Source organism: Cryptotermes secundus, unplaced genomic scaffold, assembly GCF_002891405.2.
Source record: "Cryptotermes secundus unplaced genomic scaffold, Csec_1.0 scaffold81, whole genome shotgun sequence".
Taxonomy (NCBI): Eukaryota; Metazoa; Arthropoda; class Insecta; order Blattodea; family Kalotermitidae; genus Cryptotermes; species Cryptotermes secundus.
The window spans coordinates 393,848-412,515 of NW_019718023.1; the positions used below are offsets into that span (position 1 = coordinate 393,848).

Sequence of the window (18,668 nt, forward strand, 5' to 3'; positions counted from 1 at the left end):
ACATACAACAATTCTTCTATTATTGCCATGTGTATTTTTTGAGGTGGGAATTTGTCTACCGAGCCGTTGCCTAGCAACGATACGGGGATATACATAAAGGCAAAGAGACTGATGGAAGGGATTCGTGGAGTACGCCATTGAGATGGGCTCAAGGTGCCATCATATACATTCCAAGTTTCGTGAAGATTGGCTCAGACATTCAAAAGTTAATACGAGGGATACAAATACACACACAAGGAGGAGGTCGCATTAGCTTACTTTAATTTTTCAAGATAATGAAATTAGGTTAAAAACGCTTAAAATTTAATTAGAGATGATGTTCTCATACAATGGAATATGAATAACGTTACTGATATTTCGGAGGAAATTCCTGCCTCCATCTTCAGGTTTGAAGTTGAATCGTTATAGATCTACCAGCTCATATCACCTCATGCCAGAAGACAATATTCTTCAGTGAAGTTTTAGAAAACTTATTAAATATTAATATTTTCAAGTATAGCGCAGTTGGTATAGCGACTGGCTATGGGCTGGACGACCGAGGAGTCGGAATTCAAGTCCCGGTAGTGTCAAGAATTTTCACTTCTCCATGTCGTCCAAATCGACCCTGGGGTCCACCCAACTTCCTACACAATGGATACCGGGGGGTAAAACGGACAGGGCGTTAAGCTGACCACTCACCTACAACTAGTGCAGAAGTAAAAAAAGTGTAGGTCTATACATCCATCCCCCCCCATAGGCCCATAGGTCTTCATGGCGTAGTGCTTAATTAGTTAAGCACAGTGACAAATTTACTTTACCATTATTTGGTACCCCTCTTTTTCGGGGGGACTGGTCCATAAGGAACGTAACTTATTTCCCTTTGCCATAAATATAGACGTACGGAAGATTAGTCAAATAATTTTTTAGTTGCTTTAAATGACAACTTCACAAATTGTATTTTTCCCCAAATACGTTTAATGATGGTACATCATGGAGACAGAAAATGGATCACATACTGAATGCTAGGGGTAGAGGAGATACGAGTATGTGAACACAATTTTAGCTACAGAGCTCAACCTATTTCCTACACCAACTTTAATATTATGAATCTATTTTGTCCTGGCTCCAAAGTTCTCCCTCACTGAATGATTCTTTCTTTTTAACGTAACGAGACGTTCTGAAGTGAAACTGCGATAAGGTGAAAGAAAACCGACTCCCACAGACTCAATCCTAAAGAACACATCTGCACTTTGAAGTACCTCTTCACGATATATCGTATACTGGCATTACGAACTTAGAGATCGCTATATTTGAGTGGCTATATTTAATATAAAATTAAAATGAACGTTCCCAATCTAATTAAATCATTCCAAGGCTGTGGGTTCGTCTTAAGAAACTAATTCTCAAGATATTTTTCAGCATTTTACGGAAACAGAAATTTCATTACAATATTCGCAAAAAAGTACTGCTGTTCCCTATCCTCTGTCAGGTGAATCCAGTCCACAACTTGTCATCTCATTCTTATAAGATTTATTTTATTATTACAATACTTCCATCTACTTCTAGGTCTCCTTAGTTCTCTCTTTCTATATGATTTTCCTACCATAAAGTTAGTATAAATTTCTCTCCCGTTCCTCCTGCATCCCCTGTCTATTTCATACGCCTTGATTTGATTATGCTAATAATATTTGGCGAGAAATTACAAGTTATGAAGCTCCTAATCAAAATTCTCTTAAGTCGTCAATTTCAGCCCGCATTCTTACGCAACACAAAATATTCGCATATTTCCTTACGTCAGTCCAAACTGACACTTCAAAAATAATTTATAATTCAATAATTTGACAGCATAAAATGCATTTATAAATACATTACTTTTAGATCGCATCTGTGTTCTAGTGGTCACAGTGTCTGGCTACAGATCAAGAGGTCCCGGGTTCGATTCCCGGAGCTAAAAGATTTTCTGAGAAGTAGTGGGTCTTGAACGGGGTCCACTCAGCCTCGTGAGGATAATTGAGGAGCTATTTCAAGGAAATAGCGGCCTCGGCCTAGAAAACCGAGATTAACGGCCGTAGGGATCCGTTGTGTTGACCACACGACACCCTCTATCCGCAAAAGTTGGCACTAACTTCGTCGACAAGTGGCGGTCGCTCGGTCGATATAGTTCGCTTGCTGATTAGAGGCCATGGAGTTTTTAAACACATGGAAGAAGGCCTAAAGATGATTTACTGATGGTCGACACATGTAATCAATTACTTGTTCATGCAGAAACTTGTAATAATTAATTGTTACAAATTTTATTTGTGAGACACAAAAATAAGGCTCAGAGCCTAAGATTATGGCAGCTTACATTTTCCTAGTCTACCACAACTTGGAGGTCTCGTCGATTCAGAATTTGCGTTCCGATAGCTTTCCATCGACCACAGTTTGACAAACATTGTTATGTTTTATTTTACGGCTATGTTAATATCTCAGATTATGTAGCGTCCAATGGTAGGATAAGTGGAGATTAAGCAATTGCGAAGTATTCGGATAAAAGCGGTCGTAGGCCACTGGTCTAAAGAAGCTAAAGGGAAAACCACGAAATTTTCAGTCAGGATAAGAAGTGTCCGTATTAGAATTCGAACCGACCACCTCCTAAATACAAATCTACGACCTTCCCTAAACATCAATTTGCTAGCACATCTGTGACTAAATTCCTGTAAGAAAATCTTGCTAAGGCCGAACTACTGGAGTGGAGAGGGTTCATAAATTGATAATAATTATGTAGCATTGCATGCGCCGCGTCTTGTCCAGCCATGCAGACCTGGTCAACCTTACCAAGTAGCTGTACTGTAATGACCAGCAAGAGGGGCCCCCACGCAACGGTTACAGCAACACGCACTTGGCTCAACACGACAAGCGAGGGCAAAACATTTCTCTGCGCGCCATTTGTATTATACCGCTGAGTTTGCTTCTCAAAAAGAGTTCTAACGTAACCGACAGTGGATATCAGGAACCGAAGGTGATTAGTTCACCATCTGAATTCAATTTCTAACAAAGGAACTTGGGTTTGTTTTTAAACTGATGAAAGAAAAACAGAAAGAGGAATTTCCTTTTGGTAGGAAGGGATACTAAGCCGAAGGGCTCGTACGTCACTTCTGAAGTTATCCAGACACTGAGCATGGATGCTTATGAGGAAATCTGTTTATTGATTTTAGACGGGAACTTTTGTGAACTGATAGGACCGCGGAGTTTTGGTCCTCTGGTTAAGAGCTGCATAAATTGGGGAATTAATTTAGAGACATCCAAAGCTGAAACAAAGACAAAAAAGCAAACTCCCTGGCCTGTAGTCCACAATCGAGCTATACTGACATCCAGAGCATGGGGTTTGATTTTCATCTAATTTAAATATTTTTTTGGGGGGGGGTTCAGTAGCACGCGTATGAAGCTTGAGAATTGGGAGTCTCTCGTCATTATTGTTTAAAGAGAGGGGGAACCCAATGAACCCTGTATCAAAATGACCCATCGCGGAATCTTCCGGATATGTGCAGACACTAAGGCAGAAGTAGCCCGGCAGCTAACGTACACACAGCCTTCTTGCAGTCTCCTGTCGAGAACATGAATTCTCTTCTCATATCACCTAATATTTTCTTTTCGTGTAAGTAAATTTGAAGACCACATATGTTAGCATTCACTTATAATTCATACTGTCAAATATGTCTGTTAAGTGTACACTGCAGTTTTGCAATTTTATAATTTTCTTTAATACTACATCCTCCACAAATTTTAAAGAAATAAAATAGAGATTATATTTATGGCCTTGGATCGACTCAACTTCTATCAGAAATGAGTACCAGGAATCTTCCTGCGAGGAAAGTGCGGCCGGTGCGTAAGGCTGACAACCTTACCGCCATCTGTGAGCCGACTGTCTAGATAAAATGTGGGAGCCTCGACGTCTCACAAGCCTATGTGTCTCCACGATCTGTTACACGGATAGTTTTACGCTTTAACTATTTTGGGCGCAGCTTTATTAAGATCTCGGAGAAACGGAAATACAGCTCTACACATTGTTAACCCCGACATTAGATTGAGGTGAATGGCTAGATTTAAGACCCCGGTCATTTTACGCCCGGGCGAAGTGCCACAGGTACCCACTGAATAGGACGACGAGTGGGCCCAGTGCCTGTACCGTCACGGTTACAAACAGAAAAATCTCTACCCCTGTCAAGAATTGATCTCCGATTTTCCAGGTCTCGAAAATTGTAGGTCAGTTCAATATTATATTTCTGGACGTTATCAATTCTCCTGCTTTTATCTAAAAACACCTACCTGATTCGAACTATGTAGGTATTTCCTGAAGACGGAGACAGAATCCAGTCTCCGAAACTTTGTGTTTTAAAATATAAACAGGAGGGTGTTCTGAGATAAAAACAGGACGATGGATATTGTCCAGAAATATAATATTTGTACTTATGTACTATCGTAAGCGGCCTCCGTATTCTAGGGGTAACCTCAAGGTTCGCGGGTTCAAACCCGGCTGAGGTCGTGGAATTTTAAGGGCGGAAAAATTCAGGGAACAAGTCCTCCGGGAGGGACTTTAGGCCGTGGGTCCCGTGTCGTAGGTTTACGGCACGAAAAAGAACCTCATGCCTCAAGGAGGCCTCTGAGCCAAATTATTAAGGACATTTCCCGCCCAACAATAGTCTCTAACGCCTCTGGTAGATGGGGGAATCATCTAGATACCGCTGAGCCAGTAGAGGCCGNGTTATTAGAAGAAATGCATACAGGCATATTCATTTGCTAATGATGTTTAGAAGAAGAAATCATAAGAAAAGAGACATAAAGAGGTTAAATATAGGAAGAAACCTGTTTCTGCCTACCCGGAACTCAGACTGGTACTCGAAGCCAGACCGTCAGTGATCTGTTATTGAAGCCTTGCCTACACGTCACGCCACTTGAAGCTCTTTTTTTTTTAATACACGAATGATCATGGGCTCCTAGCAACATGCGACTCGGACTGTCTTTTGTTTCATGCCCGAATCAAGTTACGTTCATAATTAACGGAGCTGGTCTTTTTCATAATAACACACTCAGAACATAATTCTTGTAAACGTTAATGGTGACGATAGAATCGTGTGTGGAAGTGAAACCCTGTTCGGTACTTATCCATGCAAACATAAATTATATGTTACACTCAGATTTCTTGCACAAAAGGGATACGAATTATATTTCTTCAAAGAAAACCTTCTCCATCAGTACCCATGCACTTGGGCATGAAACAAGACCTACAATTGTATGGCGTTACTTATGTTATTTTGTTTCGTGTAAGAGAGAACACTTGAACCTGCTCCAGGGTTTTATCTCTATGGTGGCTATTCATAAGGAAATTGTAATTCTTACTTCAAACTACAGACATAGATGAAGTGCTCTGTAATATAAGCAAGGAACAGAGAAAATTATCTTTATTTTAAATGAAGGAAAAACAAAAACAATATGATTACACGAATTTCAGTAATAGGGCATATTTCAGTGGCCAAGCTGATAATACAAATTCAGCTAATATCATGGTAAACAAACACGCAGAGACTGAAAAATATTAACATTACTCACAACAATGACTCTACAACTGTAGTTTATTAAATCACGTGAGTCTGCAATCACAAATGGGGCCTGAAGGGGTCTCGTATTCTCTTGTGATTATATATAATACAAAATTTTTCTTCCGTATACAGTTACATGAACTTAGGCAGAAACTGCCTTCTAAAAGAAGTTATTGAAGGAAAGATAGAGGGACGGATAGGAGTGACCAGAAGACGAGGAAGAAGACGTAAGAAGATGCTGGATGACCTTGGGGACAGAAGATGATATTTTAATTTGAAGGAGAAAGCTCTAGATCGCATTAAGTGGAGGAACTTTTGGAAGAGACTGTGGACGTGTCGTCTGACAGATTACTGATGAATGAATGCAGTTACATAGTAGGAGCCGGGATAGTGCAACCGGTACAGCGACTAGCTACTTGCTGGGCCACCGAGGGGTCGGAGTTCCAGACCCGGTAGAGTTAATAATTTTCTCCACGTCTTCCAGATATGCTCCGAGGCCCACCCAGCCTCCTATCCAATAGTACAGTGGGGCCTTTCCCCTGGGGTAAAGCGTCAGTGGCGTGAAGCTGACCACTCATCTCCAGCTAGTGCTGAGGTCAAGAAAATATGGATCTATATGTTCACCCCCCGTTGGGTGGGCCCCACAGTTAGTCTGGAGTAAGTGGAGAAGAGAAAATTCTTGAATTTAACGGGGCTCGAACTCCGAACGCCGATCGTCCAGTCAGTAGCCAGTCGCTATACCGACTGAGCTATCCAGCCTCCCTTACTCTAACGAGTATCCTTTATAGTGCAAACATGTTATCAGACAAATACTGAGCCTGATTAATAGGCCTAAGGTCTCATTGAACAAATTTGATGCCAGAGGCTGTAGGATAAGTGAGGCTAAATTTTTCACGTATTAAAATAACTTATCTTGTATTCTTTTTAACAAGAACTTTCAGCTGTTCACATAATATGGCGAAGAACAATCTATTGCCAATGTTGTACTCTAAAGGATGTGGAACAAAGCTGTGGTAGCCTCTTTCCAGTATAGACTGAGCTGGAAAATTTGTTTTTATTGTGTTCGTACCATACGGAGAACTTCATCGCTCCAGTGATGATTTCTATCTTCATAATTCTCTGGTACAAGGCCTCATATGAGTGGCGTTTTAATATTTTAATGTTTTGCCTTAACTCTCGTAGATGGTTTGTGTTGTACTTAGTTTGCATACCCTCTCTGGTGTTGGTACAGGTCACGTTGAGAATCCTGTGTGGAGAAGTGTCCGAATACATGTACTGTAGTTCTGTGAGTCTTAAGAGACGACAAAAGTGGAACCAATGTCTGGAGATAAAACTAGGCCACTCTGTTCCTGGGGGATATAAACAGGGGAACCCTTCAGGCTAGTCTCGAGTATGAGACAGTAAAATATGATCATGAGTCCATAGGGACTCGGACCCGAGAATCACTGCGCTGGCGGGGACCAGCAGCTTTTGAGTACGACAGACCCAAACTCTCGTCAGAAATGTTACACAAGGATTATAACCGCAAGTGTTCGATAAAAAAAAATACTGGTCGTGGGTCTCAAGGGGCTTGGCGCCAAGATGAACTGATTGGCGGTAAACCTCCAATCGTAAAGTGACTCTGACTCTGACTCTGACTCTGCCTCTCCCTCTGCCAAGGGTGTCCGGAGATAGGCATTAGCTCTATCGATTTGGACCAAGTGAGTATGTTTTACCTGAAGACGGAAACAGATTTCAGTCTCTGAAACGTTGTGTTTTGAAATATAAACAGGACGATGGATAATGTCCCGATAAAGAATATTTGTACTGTGGAAGCCAGTTTGGAGCTTTGTTCCAGAAAGTGTCCGGACGGATGACTGCCATGGAAATTCGGACGGCCGATGTTGTGGAGGCAGGATTGAAGTACTGGACCAGAGAGGCTGATCCTGTCTCCCTATCCATCAGATAATAAAGATGTTGAAAGAAAGTCGTTTTACCCCAGGGAATGGGGTACCGACATACATTAGACACAAAGCTATGTGGGCCCCAAGAATTATCTGAAAGTTGTGATGAAGAGAAGTATTTTGGCCTTACTAGGGGCTTACCCCTGATCATAGAGAGTTAGGGAGGGGCGGAAATGGAGGCACATCCGAGTAAGAAACTGACACAAACAAATAATAATAAGAAATAAAATGCTATTATCTTGTAGGATACATTCTGATATATACGTATTTACTGATTATAAGAAACGTTCTACCTCCACATTCAGACTTATTCTGAAGATGGAAGCAGCATATTTTTCTGACGCTTTGGGGGTTATTGACTAGATTACAAGGGATTTTCATTAGTGAAGTCAATAACTTTCATAGTTTTCCTCGTGAGAACCTCTATTCTCAAAAATTTATGAATATATCAAAAGGCAGAATAAAACGGATGTAAACACAGCGTCAAACTGAACAAAGAAACGGCCGCGAAAGGAAATACAATTTCAGCACGCCCATGTAAGAATATAGAAAGGGGGAAATTTGTGTAAGGGCGAATAAAGGGAGGAGAATATACACAACTAAACATTTCAGTTCGAGAATGATGTTAATGTTTGCACAACTTTGCAAAGTTACCATTACCAGATGCTGCTAAAGCAACCGCAAGCAGAACAGTCATAACTCCAATTACTCTGCACACACTGTAACGAGGGGGACGTAGTGATAACACGCACTGCACACAGCGTCACTCCACTCTTCTCCACGCTCCACTCTCCACGCTGAGGCTGCACTGCGCGACTGAAGGCAACGACAGGTTTTATTTTACTTCCCTAAAGCAGTATTACGCGATCTCCTCAGTGTCCCTGTGTGTGTGTTTTCATTCCTAATAATGCCTGAACTAATCTTTGCGAAACTTGGTATGTATATCGTGACACCTACGCACAATGTGTACGTTGCTACACAACGGCTTGGTAAAAACTTTAACTTGACAACGAATACACACGCAACGACAGAAGGATTACTGGAAGTGTTGACTTCCGTGCGGTCCGTGTCGTATCAAAAGAGATTTTGTGGGCCTCTAGACACGGGTTTCTTGGTTTTCCACTGTTTTTAAGGAAATGCTCGGATGGTTCCCAAGTTTCAAGTTGCCACTGCGTGTTACTTATGCAGTTCTCCGGAGTTAAATTCATCAAAATTAAGCTCCATTGTTGTCAGAACCACTAAATTATTTTTTTTTTCCAAATTATACGTTAACACTCACGCGCCCAAGGAGTCCTACCGAATGTGTAAGATCTAGAAAAACCGACGTGAACGGAGAAGTTCATGGAGGTAGACCTAGGCCCACTGGGGCTGTAGTGCCAAGGAAAGAAAAAATACGTTAACACTAATTAAGAAAACCAAAATTGACTCAGGTCAATGTTTATTGCCTTCCTAACGTCTTCACTGACATATTATCGCTATCAGAAGGACGAGAGGCCGAGGCCCGCGAACTTTCTAACAAAACGATGGTCTTCCTTCGTCCTGACACCTTATCCCTTCTTTTACTAAACTTTCTACCTCTCTCTTTGTATCCTTATATCGTTGCTAGGCAACGGTTCGGTAAACGCGTGTCCATGTAAACGAAAATTTACTGAAAGCTTCGTTTTTATGTGATACTTGTAGTACCAAAAGAAAATAAATGATTAGTTCTTCCCAGAACTTCTTGTTCTACATTTAGTATAAAGAGGGGGAGGGGAAATGCTTATGAGCCAGTGAACTAGTCACGTTGACCCCACTCAATGTAGTGGCCCCCAGACGCAGGAGACTGCGAGCTCTCTGAACATTTAATGGGCATGATTACATGCGCCAGGTCGAATTTAAGCGGTGCAGGGGACCGAGAACTGGAGGAACTAATTACTGAGCACAAGGACGTCTTTGGACAAGTACTGGCTGTCCGAAAGAGTGTAGTACCATATCGACGCTGGAGGGACGGCAGACGTCACAGCCCTCACGAGAAGGATGAAGCTGGCCAAGCGGGTAGAGGCGGGTAGGGTGTTCGAAGACATGAAACGGCATGGGGAGACTGAAGAGTCATCACTCGTCACTAGGGTGACCAAGTTTCAGTCATGAATTTAAGGGAGATTTAGTCACGATAAATTTTGCTCATTTTTAGCGGCGCGGCTTCAGTCCAGCAAACGTTCACTTTCACTCTCACTACTCATTATGAAAATGGATTCAATTTGGTAATTATTTAAAAGCACGAGGATGAACATGGCAAGAAGCAAGAACAGAAAATATTACAATCCGGAAACGGATATTCCGCTATCGATTAGTATATGTCAAACTTTCTATCGATTATTATAGGTAATTTTTCGATATTTATCGATGAGTACCTCTAAGTCTAAACTGTCGTTAATAATGACAGTTTATATCGGAGTGTATTTGGCGGGAATAATATGTAATTTAAATTTTGCGATCTTGATTGTTAATGAAATATACGGGAGAAATAGAAGGTCAATACGGGAGCCGGGAGGATCCAAAAAAAATAGCTCTAATGCGGCAGATCCGGGGAAATACGGGAGAGTTGGTCACCCTACTTGTCACTCTCGTCCGGAAGGAAACAAAAGACGCTGACCTATGTTTCTCTGAGGACCACAGGACACTGAATGACGTCACAGAGATCATCACTCGCTATTAACATGCTTTTGCGATCTTGATCTGATTATGTTGCTCTTAGAAATAAAGAAGAAATGTACCGCTAATAGGACTCCACTTATTTCCTTACTAGCTACTTCAGAATGTTAACCTATGAGGTCTTAAATTAGAAAAGGTTTTATTAAAGTGTTTTGGGGTTGAGGTTCTCATACTTGTGACAGTTAAGGTCACTGGTTCACCGTCTCACGTACAACGCGTCCTTCTAAATCTTATTTAAAAATTTCTTACATACACACATTGCATTTTTGAGCCTTATTTAAGACCGACATTGGTCATCATCAGGTGTTTAAAATTGTTGGTGGAAATAATTAATATTAGATATTAGAATCACGAAATGGAAGCACAGCAGTTTCCGCCAACAATTTTAAACGCGCGATGATGAAAAATATTTATTATATATTATGTTAATTTTCTACTAATGTTTATGTGCTGCGTTTTGTTTGAAAGTGTTTATGTGTGTTATTTGTCTGTTGTCTTATTGTAGTACCGCTGCCACAATGTCAAAACCCATTTGCAGTTAAATAATAAAAATAATATCGGTCGAAACGTGTACTGCAACGCACAGAAGCATTTAAATAAAGTTTAAGACGCATTGCGAGTGTTTAAATTACTTTTAAATAAGATTTTCAAGGACGTATTTCTCGTGAGATGGTGAATGTAACATTTTTGTTGCATAATTAATGATGCGCAACAGGACTGTACAATAGTCTGACATAAATTCATCAATGTTTCGGATAAATATAGTGCCTCAAATTTCAGGATCTAAGATAAACTTTGCAAGCGAAAAGATAAGTGTAGATGCAACATGATTGAGCTTCGAAAGCAACTGAAAACTAATTCGGACATAGGCTTCATTCATCAGTAATCTGTCAAGACGACAGGTCCACAGTCTCTTCCAAAACAGTTCCTCCACTTGATGCGATCTAGAGCTTTCTCCTTCAAATGACAGTATCCTCTTCTGTCCCCAAGGTCATCCAGCATCTTCTTACGTCTTCTTCCTCGTCTTCTGGTCACTTCTATCCGCCCCTCTCTCTTTTCTTCAATAACTTCTTTTAGAAGGCAGTTTCTGCGTAAAACATGACCAATCCAATTAGCCTTCCTTTTTCTTATTTCGTGTAGGATATTCTTCTGCTCACTGACTCTAATTAACACTGCTTCATTTCTCACATAATCGGTCCAACTGATCTTCTCCATCCTTCTCCAACACCATATTCGAAGCTTTCCAGATGTTTCTGATCTACTGCCCTATGTGCCCAAGTTTCATCCCCATACAGAGCCATGCTCCAAATGTAGCATTTCACTAGTTTCTTCCTCAAATTTAAGTCCAATTTGCTGGTAAAAAGATTCTTCTTCTTGCTAAATGCAGCTTTTGCCATGGCAATCCTGGATTTAATTTCACAAGTACACCTTCCATCATCTGTTAACAAGCTACCCAAATATTTAAAACATTTCACATTCTCCACTTGTTTTTGGTCTATCTTTATTGTGACTGGGGTTGGTTGTCTCGAAATTTTCATTACTTTTGTTTTTTCCACATTCATTTCCATGCCATAGCACCTTCCAATTTCAATTAGTCTATCAATCATGCCCTGTAGCACAGTTTCTTCCTTAGCCATTAACACAAGGTCATCTGCATATTTCACAGTTTGAATAATTTGCCCTCCTACTTTGAAATCTCCAAGCCCGTCCAGAGCTTCCTTGGTAAGGCATTCGCTTGAGGTAACCAATAAGAGCTCATCTTGTAACTTGCTCAGAATCATTCACGTAAAATATAGTAAAAACGAAATATTTCTGCATCTTGCAGATCTTGCAGAAGATTATCTGTAATGTTTTAACAAGAGCAGTCAGCTTTCCTTTGTCGGCGTGATTTCTTCTTCCAGTACTTCAACCTGCCAGAGAGTAACATTAACTATCGACAAACTCCGAAATTATGCGTATTTTAGGACACTCTGCCCATCAATATCAATTCAACTATCTCCTGCTTTTCTAATGAACCTGTAGGTGAGAGCGGTAAAAAGGTGAATTTATCCCTGTGTTTAATTAATTACGAACCACATCATAAAGAACTGCGGCGGAGAGGAGATATACCTCCATTATTATTGATATCGGCAGTAGATAAGAGTTGAGTGGTCAGCTTCACGCTCCGGTCGCTTTACTCCCGGGGAAAAATTCCCTACAACTATTTGATAGGAGGGTGGTTTGGCCCCAGAACCGGTTTGGACGCTGCTGAGAAGAGAAAATTTTCTTGCCTCTACCAGGAAACAAACTCCAGCAGTCCAGCTGCTATACCGACTGAGCTCCTGCGACTCACTCTTGTATGCCATATCGTAACGAATGATAATGATGCATTGAAAATTTGGAAGCAGGCGGTTGTGGTTTAATCAAAGTACTATACAGGTATTTTCCCGGAAATGACTGAGGAAATTCACGAATGATCTCAGTCAGGATGACGGTGTCTCCGTCGATATTCCAACCGAATATATCCCGAATACAGTCTTAATAAATTACCGGTGCCCCAACATTCTCGGTATATTAATACAAAAGAACGTACAAATTTAAGTGTTCACAGGAAGGTCAAGTCTGAATGAAGGTCAAATTTGTCCAGTAAAATACTACGTTATGACCTACAACGAAATTTACAGTTACGTAAATCTGAATTCTCGAATCTCTTAATGCATGACATTCTTGTAATGTTAATGGCATGGACATCTTTGTGTTTTGCTCTTAGGCACTTAATGTTCTAGAATCTTGCGTGTAATTTTCTTCTAAAATAAAATGTAATATTCTGTCCCAGGAGGAAAGGTAAATATTCTGAGGGGTCACAGTATCGGTCATTCTAAGCAGTAAAATATATATATGTATATATATATATACACACATCTCTACATCAACACCCCCCCCCCCCATACTTATTTCTGCGTAGTGCTTAATTAGTTAAGCACACGGACAAATTTATACTTTTTTTTTTTTGCTTTACCAACCATGCAGAATGATTTACTGCATAAATGTAACATACATCTATATCGCCGGGTATGTAATAGTACATATGTTTATGTTATAGGAACGCTACGACCCCCGGGTCTCATCGGTGGAAGTAAACCGAAAGTGGCTACCCCGGCAGTCGTCTCCAAAATCGAACAATATAAGAGGGAGAACCCCACCATCTTTGCCTGGGAGATCAGGGAGAGACTCATCTCGGAAGGTAAAGTTACTCCTACTGTTACTGTTACTGTTACTGTTACTGTTAGTGTGCCGTGTACGGAAAGAATTCAAATCACGGAAATTATTATATACAAGTTCTCAGTTTTCGTGATACAAAAACACCCTAAATAATACATAAATTTTATGACCCTCTACCCCTGCGGTTGTGCACAATTTTGTAGGTCGCTACCAAATTGTACGGTGACAGCAGGAACCTAATAGAATTGCAGCCTCTCTACACCTGCAGTAAGCTACAACATGTTCCTGTACAGTCACGAAATTGTAGCATGTTCTTACTACGCTGTACGGTGACAGCAGGAACCTAAATAGCTTTACAGCCTCTCTACACTTACCTAAGATATTAAAATGTTCCTGTACAGTCACGAGAAATGCTGTTCTCAACGTTATAGCAGGTCCCTATCAGGTTGTACTGTGATAACAGAACATAAGTGGAATTGAAAATTTTCTACACCTACAGTAGCCTATAGAGTCTTCCTGTACACTCGTGAAAAAAAAAAAAATTCGCAACATTTTTTGCTGGTTATAGTCACGTTTCCAGAAATCACCTATATTAAATCTTACTGACTTGCCAAAGCTCTACTTTAACTCCCTTTACTGTATAGTAAAAACAAATAAAACAAACTCCGTGGCTGTAGTCCGCAAGCGAACTATACCGACGGAGCGACCGCCGTTTGTCGGCGAAGTTAGTATCAACTTACTCTGTACACTTACACATAAATTATATTTTTTGAGACCTCTGCGACCTTCCTAAGAGTAATTCGCTACCCCTGGGGAGGCGGTGTTCGCAACCAACAATTTAGTTAAAAGTGCGTTAAGATATTGAATCACGCCTACTGAGTCTAGATTCAGACTGGAGCTCCATTATTTCAAGCAAATTATATACAGCGTAACAATTACCTGCTCGCCAATTCATATCTCCATATTTTTTTATTGCTAGTGGGGTGGGACTAAGTCCCTTGTACTGCCGCCACTTCTGGCCTATTGTACCAGCCCCAGATGATAGGTGAGGGTGATTGTGGAGCAATTGGTGGAATGAAGATTGGCAGGGGAAACCGAAGTACTCGGAGAAAACCTGCACCAGCGCCACATTGTCCACCATAAATCCCATTTGACCAGAAAGTAACCCGATTTTCCTAATGATTTGTGGAGTTAATATCACTAGTTCCATATTCGCTTGAATTTACAGGAACGCACCCCTCGAGACTGCAGTTTCCTTTCTTTCTTTCTTTCTTTCTTTTTTTTCCGAAAATGAATATTTAGCTAGTTAAGATCGAGATGGGCGCATGAGGGAATAGCAGCAAGCGATTTTGCTACACAGAGCACAGTAAAGCATGACTCCCATGAAGAATGTCTCGCAGCTGGATAAACGGATACGGGGTAGCCGTATGCGCACTATGAAAACGCATCACGAACTTCGCCATACAAACTGAACAGTAATCATATTTGAGATTAACATCGTCTGGGATGAAAACAAAGCTGCTTAAACCTCTACCCTGAAGATGACGGCAATACTTTCCTCTGAAACATTAGTAGCGCCGACAAATGCTTCAACATGCCATTCTTAATCAACAATCTCTGCCAAAACAAGAAAAAAACTGAGTCTCTTGAACCGAAATCTACGTCACGGCTGACTTGAGACCACTGAGGGGCAACACTGTACCTTAGCTTCACGGCGCCGCATCCAAGAAGACAGTAACCTGCCCAGTGACTGGCCCACTAAGCGGCCTCCGTAGTCTAGGGGTAACGTTCCCACCTCATGACTCAAGGTACGCGGGTTCAAACCCGGCGGAGGTCGTGGAATTTTTAAGGGCGGAAAAATTCAGGGAACAAGTCCTCCGGGAGGGACTTTAAGCCGTGGGTCCCGTGTCGTAGCTTTACGGCACGTAAAAGAACCTCATGTCTCTAAAGGAGGCCACTGAGCTAAATTAAGGACATTTCCCGCCCAACAGTAGTCTCTAACGCCTCTGGTAGATGGGGTAAGCATCGAGATACCTCTGAGCCAGTAGAGGCCGACCTCGCTGGCTGAGTAGGGACTGATGGTAAGCACCAGTACCGGTAGGGTATAGAGGCTGGTAGAAGATCATAGGGAGATGCACAATAGATCAAACTGGTCGCGGTGCATGGGGAAACCCACCCCCTTCAATAACAACAATGACAACAACAACTGAGGCAGAAACCTCAAACCTCACTGATATCGTTAAACTACTGTTTTCCTGCCCTGGGACGGGACACGCTGCTGGAATATGATGAACAGGAGGTTGAGACATGGCGCCTCAAAAATAATATTTATTAATAATTAATGTAATAGTAACATATACATAATTCTAAAAGCACATCACCTTGGAAGAGAGAGTCTTTTTATTTTCCTTGGTGGGACCGCGCTTTTTATTGACACAATGAGGTCTGTGACTCAAATTGCAAAGGCTCAGTATCACAGCTGATCACAACGGCCACGCGGTCTAAGGCATGAACCATCTTCCTTCGCTCGAATACTGTGGTCGTGGGTTCGAATTCATCTCGTGGCATGAATATGTGTGTACGTTTCTTCTGTGTGTTGGTAACGGCCTTACATGCTCATCTCCCGTCTAATGAGTCGTACAGGCTGCGTATAGGATTAAGAAATTGAAAAAAGGGGGCCAGGTCCAGAAAGCCCTATACTCAGAAAGAAAGAAAGAAAGAATATCACTAGCTTAAACTTTCATCTTTCGGGATCTGAGGTGGTCATATCAGTCAGTGTAAGGGCTTCTGTCTTCAGGAATATAAGGCCATGTAGTTCGTTGATACCGAAGAGAGACGAAGTCACAGGAGGCTGGAGAAAACTGCATGATGAGGAGCTTCATAACTTGTACTCTTCTCGAAATTAGAATGCTCAAGTCAAGGAGGAGAGATGGGAAAGGTATGTAGCACGAACAGTGAAAAGACGAACAGGATATTGGTGGGAAATCCAGAAGGAAAGAGACCACTAGATAGACCTAGACGTAGGTTGGAAGATAAAATGAAAAATGATCTTAGAGAGATAGGATGCGGTGATATGAACTGAATTGATCTGGCTCAGGTTATGGACTAGGGGAAGACTCTTGTAAACACGGTACTGAAACTTCGGTTTCCATAAAAATTTGGAAATTCTTGAGTAACTAAGCATCTGATGGCTTTGCTAGGACTCAACTCCATGGAATTAGACTGTAGCTCTTCTTATGGATATACTGGAAAGAGCCCCATTCAAATCAATAGTTGGCTCAAAGATGTCGCTGGAACACCACAAAATCTTCTGACGTTGCTGTATGCTTCATGCTGGCTTCTTGCTTGTCTTGTCCGTCATTCCTGAAGATGAAGGGGAAATATTCCTCCGAAACGTCGGTTTGCTTTCAACGGGCTACACAGCCTTATTTCCCCGACTACTGTTTACGAAAAATACGGCTCATGGTTTCGCTGACGTTATGGTGACCAGCTGCTAACATATGTCGTCAATGATAGCATGATTAATGCAGCTGTACACAAAATTATGTGCAAAATAGAATTTCTGGCATAATTTAAGCTGGTTTCCCGAAATGAACACGGACGGACGGAGGAAGTGTAGGGGCTTCGGTCAGGTCTGAGTACCCACTGGAGCTCGACGGTCGGTAATGACGTTATTTAAAAGCCCATGACTTAATAAGTTAATTCATGCCGAAACTCATTAAAATCATTCTTTTGTTACAGCAAAATTAGTAGTGGGACAAATACGGTCAAAGCATTTCTTCATTTTCAGGAACAGGTGTAATCAGTAAGAATTTCAAGATCATTAGCAGTGACCTTGGACTATGAGGTCTTCATACTTCCATCGAACCATTCCAAACACGATAAAGATACGGAGGGGGGGAGGATATAAAGCAGAGGGGAGAAACTGAGATAGATATTGTAACGCGTATCTTGGTGACGCAACAGTAAATAATCGGTTCCGGATTCGATAACTCGATTTATTCGATAATTTCCACGTCATAACTACAATTCGTTATTACACTAACATATCAACTATTCGACTGCCTAGAACGAGGTCTTCCTCACGAATCTCCTCAAACAATGTTCACTGCTTTCTATATAGGCTCGGCACGCACCACTCACAGAAAACACATAGCTGCAAAGCAACGGATATCATGTATTGTCAGGCGTGCCCACCTATGCATTGTCTAGAAATGAACGCCCTATTTTTGCGCATTCTCGTTGGCTGGAACATGTTCACTTATTCTCACAATACTTTGATTGAAGCACAGAGGTCCGTTTAAGAGAGGGTAAAGCGTAAGGAAGTGCAGAGAGATGCTTAGTGTTATAAAACGAACTTTCAATGTGAGCAGAGGAAAGGACCTGATCTGGAACTTTACTGCCTATGATAAGAACTTGGATATTAATATCCGAAGGTCTGCATCTGAACAAAATTTCAAAACAAAAATAAACATCAACTTCGTATATTAAATTTAATTAATATCTCACAGAAAAACAAGAAGTTCTGGGATGAACTGATCACCTACTTTCTTTGACACTATATGGACAGCACAGGGAATGGAAAAAAATTAGGGGGTGTAATCAGACCGGCAACAATGCGATCTTATAAGCCCCATAAACCTCCTTAATGGAGGAATACACAGATAAATGGACAGAAACAGATGGACACACAGACACAGACGAATAGACAGACAGCAAGGTGATTTTATATACCTCCTTTTATCTTCATGATTTATTCTGACCGTCTTACAGTGCATACATTTATTCACCTTACTCTTCTCTCTTGCACTACATGTTTCGGCACTAAAGTGCCATCTTCAGGTGCTTTTCGATGTACGTCGAACTACTTCATTGCATGCCCTGTTGTCTTTATACTAAAATAACTAAAATATATATTCGTCATATATAATGATAAATTTTAAATATTAAAACTGTTCAGGATTTGTCATCCTTATGTCGTATCTCAATACGCGAGTCACACCTATCCTCTTCTATCGGAGCACTCTTCCTACTTTCGTGTGTGTATTGTGCTTTGTGTTGTGTCTTGCTCCTGTGACTGCGTGTGTTATACTGAGGAGAGTGGGCTAACAGTGCGTCTCCGCTACAAACACTAATTAATAAATCTTCTTTAGAGTAATACGTGTCTACACAGAGGATCATAACAGACTTATATATATATATATATATATATATATATATATAGTGTGACGTGGATGGCGTAGCGGGGGGGGGGGGGCGTGTGAACTCTGTGATC

The 18,668-nt window shown here is 41.2% G+C and overlaps 1 protein-coding gene across 6 annotated transcripts in view; it reads left to right on the top strand.

Annotated features, from left to right (window-relative positions):
• LOC111866210 (paired box protein Pax-6) overlaps nt 1-18,668 on the top strand; it is a 259,392-nt gene that overhangs the window by 190,452 nt on the left and 50,272 nt on the right. For all 6 annotated transcript variants that reach the window (XM_023856174.2, XM_023857820.2, XM_033752651.1 and 3 more), the window contains one exon: nt 13,275-13,415. In XM_023856174.2, the coding sequence (XP_023711942.1) occupies nt 13,275-13,415 (141 nt within the window). The remainder of the gene's footprint in view (nt 1-13,274; nt 13,416-18,668) is intronic.